This window comes from Cicer arietinum, chromosome 1 (genome assembly GCF_000331145.2).
Source record: "Cicer arietinum cultivar CDC Frontier isolate Library 1 chromosome 1, Cicar.CDCFrontier_v2.0, whole genome shotgun sequence".
NCBI classification, from domain to species: Eukaryota; Viridiplantae; Streptophyta; class Magnoliopsida; order Fabales; family Fabaceae; genus Cicer; species Cicer arietinum.
Genome location: NC_021160.2, coordinates 53123430 through 53128446, shown reverse-complemented (window position 1 = coordinate 53128446; position 5017 = coordinate 53123430). Strand labels below are relative to the sequence as shown.

Sequence of the window (5017 nt, the reverse complement as noted above, 5' to 3'; positions counted from 1 at the left end):
TGGATATAAGCAAAATCCAATACAACAGGGTAAGAATATGATAAAGGATTTGTTATTTTTTTATTCGCAAATGTTAGTGGAACGTTTGTTAGTGGCAGATTTTGAACTGCAGACCTCCTTCTCAATAGTCCTTCAGCGTTTCAGCTCATACTACTGAGCTACACTTTCGAGGACTAACGGATTTGTTATGTATCAGTTAGTAGATAGTATATGAATTTGATGAGATTGGAAAGATCATCTAATCTAAATAAATAGAGGAAATTTATTGTGTTAAACTAACATGATCATGAATTTTTTATAATGGGTTTGTTATATATGATATGGTTACAGGATGTAGGGCATGCTGTTCTCGAAAGCTATTCAAGAATATTGGAAAGTTTGGCCTTCACAGTACTTTCAAGAATAGATGATGTACTTCAAGCAGATTTTCAAACTCAAAATCCATCGGGAAAAAGGAGAATATCAGTTTCGAAGGCGAGTCCTACTCCTAGAGAAGAGATAGACAAAGGAAGCGCAGACTTGTCTGGTTCGATGACACTATCGGATTTCATGGGTTGGGGGTCTGACCAGCCTGACTCAGAAATGACGAAGGACTCCTTTGAAATTTCAGATGACTTTTGCAAAGACATTGAAGTCAAGCAACAAAAACTTCCAACAGTAGTGACCAATAAGAAGGTGTCATACCTTGAGACCTTAGGAGTCATGAGAAGTCCCACCTCGCGTCATTAATAAACCACTGTTAGACTCATAGATGTGTTAAAAATTTGTTGGAGTCTTGATTGTTTATTCTTGATCCATTCTCTCCTTTTTTGTACATAGGAATGGCAGAAACAATTGAAACATTGTCAGATATATAAATATATATATTTTCCTCTGAAGGATTTGTGTAGTATGGTAACTACCAACTTGAGATTTTTCATGATACCACAAAGTATCATTTCTATCATTTTGTGGTAATAATTTTTATGTAGACATCATCACCAGCTAATACCTAATGTGTGTAACATACAAAATCAACTACCATTTACTTTCCATAAACTATGAAAGTCTAAAATACAAATCATCACATTTAATATCTCACAATTTATCAAAGTTTTGGCAGAGCTTGCTCTGTATTTTTATTATTATCTCAAAATAATATACATATGAATGTCCATACTATATAAACTTTGGTCATCATAATAATCAAGATAGCATCATGATATGATTCAATGGTTATACTGATTGATTTCCCAATGAAATTGCTTCATGCTAATTTATCATTGCTTCAATTGAAAATAAAGACAACTGCACTGTATTTAGACTAAACATAAGCATCATTGAATAAAAGTAAGATGTAAGCATACTTACACATCATGCAATAAGAGATAGATATACATGTTCGGTTCTCAATAAGAAAAGTAAAGCGATTGAAGTCGGAAACTAAATTAGATCTTGCCACGGGGGCCGAGCTTTGGTGGAAGCTGTGGGCCTTTCTTGATTGGTAGAATGTCACCTGAAGCTGTGGAACTGAAGTATGCAAGAGTGGAACCACCTCCTAGGATCAAAAACTTGAGTAATAATCCCCTCTTTGTGAATGGAGCAGAAAATGTCTCAAAGAACTTGCTCTGCAATGCCAAATCCATATCAACAAAACTGATATCAAGTTTGTGCACTTTTCAATTAAATTGGTATTTAATAATAATAATACCAATTCTGTTACAAACCTTTAAATTTGAATTTGAACATATACCTACTCAATCAGAATAAAATCCATGAATATACTATAATCTAAAGGACAACAAAGGCCTAAAGTGAACTTATATTAAAGGTCTAATAGAGCTTATGGAGATAAGTCGTGCCCATACGCCGTTTTCAACTTATTTTTATAAGTTATTCAAGCTAGCTAATGAAAACAACTTATAGCTTATATAAAAAAGTTCAATTTGTTCTATCTCTTATAAAAGAAATAGTTTATTCATATGCACCTATATGATAACAACTTATAGTATTAGCACTTAATTAAGTTGTAAACAAGACCTAAGTTTATATATATTAGATGAACAAATGCTAGTCCTTCCTAATCCTAGACACATATTAAATATGACTTTGTGTTCACTAATCACAAGTGTTAGTGAAAATGTGCAAAACAAGATGTAAAGTAATAATAAAAAATTGAGGAAACAAACCTGAAGAGGATTGTAAGGTGAGGGTGCATCTGAACCATACAAGTCCCACTGACCTGTAGTGTTGCCTAGATCCTCCAAATCAAAGTAAACACTCTTGTCACCATACTTTGCTACCACAGAGCCACTCCTGTTAATTATGTTGGTAAGCACATATTAATTAATTGCCATAATTAACTTATTGTAAGTTGTGAAAGTTTACCTGAAATTCTTAGACTTGAAACTCTGGCGAGAGGGCTTGAAAGAGAGCTTAGTTCCAGTAAGGGAACTGCCAGCAAGGCCCTTAACATTGAGAGCAGATGGTTGAACAGAAGCTAAGCTAGCAAGGGAAGCCATTATTAATTAATTATTTAATTAATTTCCACTTCTTCCTCTTATTGTGTTTGTGTGATCAAAATATGACATATGCTTTGGTTTTGATATCTTATGTTACTTGATTGAATGAATCTCATCTTAGGTGCCACGTGGCTAACTGTCATTATTCTGTGCAAATTTTGAAACTCATTTATGAGATGCCACGTGGCGTGAAGATGGATAAGCCTATCCACTTGGATGGATGCCTTAGATAGTATGTGATTATGTGCTGACCTGCAAAATGCAAGTTATGAGATTCATTTTTTCTATATGATTTGCTTTTTCAACTTTCTATATGACAATTTTATATATATGTGTAAAAAATAATGGTTTAACATATATAGATATAAAATTTATATCTTTTCATTACATCATTTTTTTAATGAGACATTTATTAAAGTTATTTACTTATTGTAAAGTATTTCTATAATAATGCTTATTAACTTTTGTTTTACTCAATCTTTTAATATGCCATTATGTTATAAAAAAATTGTTTCCTGGAAGAAATACTCTTGTAAGTTTCATTCACAATATTATTTAACATTCTTACTAATTAATATATTGACATATTCATTAACGAACTTTTTGTTGTTGCCATTATGTTATTGCACTAACATCTTTTTCGCCTTTATGTTAGAAAAAGCCTTTTTATAAATAGTTATAGCCCTAGGAAGGGAATGGAAGTAGTGTATTAAACATCTTGAGCCATACCTCCTGTCCCATACATATTTTTAAGTGATGACGATGTAAATTATATTCTCACAAATGACTTTTATCTTATTGAATAATTTCACTTTTTAAAAAAATGAAGAAAAGAAAAAAAAAATATTATTTTAACTATTTTAAAGTTTATCTCACTAAATTTGATGTTATCTTACAATTTAAATTGACTCTAACATAAATTATAAAACTAACTTGTAAGATAAGTATGTCTCCACTTATAGACATTTTTTCAAACTATATTTCATTCAAGAATTAATATGAAACTCTGAAAGAATACGATGATTTCTAATTTCAAGAAGAAAAAAAAACATCTATTATAATTACACTTGCCATGATTATATTGTTTGAATATTTCAGACTTAGTGCTTGAAGGACCGTGGATTATACTATAATATGTGTTTAAATGTAAGTTTAACTACTTTTTTTTTTCATCCTAATGCACTTTCCATTGTAAAAATTAAAAATTCCTAAAGATAGCTTCCACTTCACCATATTTTTGCTTAATACCAACTAGTTCCAAACATATGCTATATATATATATATTAAAATACTTGTGGTGCCTTAATGTAAAATCAAGTTGACTCTTGATTAGGTAATAAAATTATTAACTTTAGAAGCGTGAGTGAGAGCAAACAGATGAATAGCATAATTAGCCCATAAAATGTTAATATTAATTTTTCTATTAAACTACTTAATTTGATAAAATTAAAGAAAAATTAATTATCTACAAGCTATCTAAAGTAGCTAGCTTACTAATTAAAACCGAACTTGTTTACTTATAAATACTTTATTTTGATTCAACCATCATATTATAAACCAGTGAAATAATATAAGTGAGTTGAAGAATAGATTGTCAAACACATTAAATTTGATCTGAAGCTTCCATATTAATCATCAAACTAGTCAATATAATATCCATATTTTTCTCATAAATTCCGCCAATTTTATTTGAACCGCGTCAAATACTAAATTCGAGTGTCTTTCGTTGGAGATTTAAATTCAAATTCTTATCATATTATGGGAGTCTAACTCCTTTCCACTAGATCCAACTTCTCTCTACATAAATGTGTGGAAGTTCAAAAAATTAAAATGACAATCATAGAATCCATGCTTCTGTTTTTTATAAAGATGATAAATAGATAATAGATTTTGGCTGTGAAGGGATGACTTGAACTCAGTTAGCTAAACTATTTTTTTAACTGCAAATGTTTATAATTAGTAGTGATTAGTTAGTGATATACTAAATTTTATTTGTTGCTCTTACATATGCACATAATTAAACATGCGTGCACACCCTAATTAGAAAATTTAACCTATTAGTAGTCGATGCCCTGACCAATTATTATAACAAAGGATATAGTTTATATAAGAGATCGAGCCAGGCCTAAAGTACCCAAATATCAAATCTGCCAAACATATATAAAAATAAAAATGAAAAAAGCAAAGTAAACATGACTAACACTAGTAATTACTTTTCAAAATATATATTCATATATAATAGTTTGAGCTAGTACATCCGAAGAAAAATATATTAATAGACACTAATATAAAATAATTGAAATTAGTAATTTATAAATTAAACAAGGACAATGACAAAACTTCAAAGCTTCAGCGACAAATCAAGACTAGGAGATTCAGAATTTGAGGCTTCTTCCTTGTTGATATCACCAACAATGTCAACCATAGTTGACTTTTTTACTGGTGAGTTTGACTTAGTAGCAACATTCACAGAAGACTCTCCAACGTTATTATCTAACTTTAACAAATAATTCCTC

The 5017-nt window shown here is 30.3% G+C and overlaps 3 protein-coding genes across 3 annotated transcripts in view; 1 reads left to right on the top strand and 2 right to left on the bottom strand.

Moving 5' to 3' along the window:
• Window positions 1-1372, top strand: part of LOC101511162 (rop guanine nucleotide exchange factor 12) — a 4196-nt gene extending 2824 nt beyond the window's left edge. Inside the window, exons 7-8 of the mRNA XM_073367270.1 lie at window positions 1-29; window positions 331-1372. The exon at window positions 1-29 is cut by the window's left edge and continues 20 nt beyond it. Coding sequence (XP_073223371.1) covers window positions 1-29; window positions 331-729 — 428 coding nt within the window. The 3' untranslated portion in view covers window positions 730-1372. The remainder of the gene's footprint in view (window positions 30-330) is intronic.
• Window positions 1229-2573, bottom strand: LOC101510840 (photosystem I reaction center subunit VI-2, chloroplastic). Its single transcript, XM_004486688.4, has 3 exons — window positions 2368-2573; window positions 2169-2295; window positions 1229-1607 (listed from the first exon to the last, which is right to left on the bottom strand). The coding sequence occupies exons 1-3, from the start codon at window positions 2499-2501 to the stop codon at window positions 1428-1430; spliced, it is 441 nt and encodes a 146-aa protein (XP_004486745.1). The 5' UTR covers window positions 2502-2573; the 3' UTR covers window positions 1229-1427.
• Window positions 2574-4842: 2269 nt separating this feature from the next.
• LOC101494832 (uncharacterized) overlaps window positions 4843-5017 on the bottom strand; it is a 1398-nt gene continuing 1223 nt past the window's right edge. Inside the window, exon 2 of the mRNA XM_004487166.1 lies at window positions 4843-4994. Within this exon, the coding sequence (XP_004487223.1) occupies window positions 4843-4994 (152 nt within the window). The remainder of the gene's footprint in view (window positions 4995-5017) is intronic.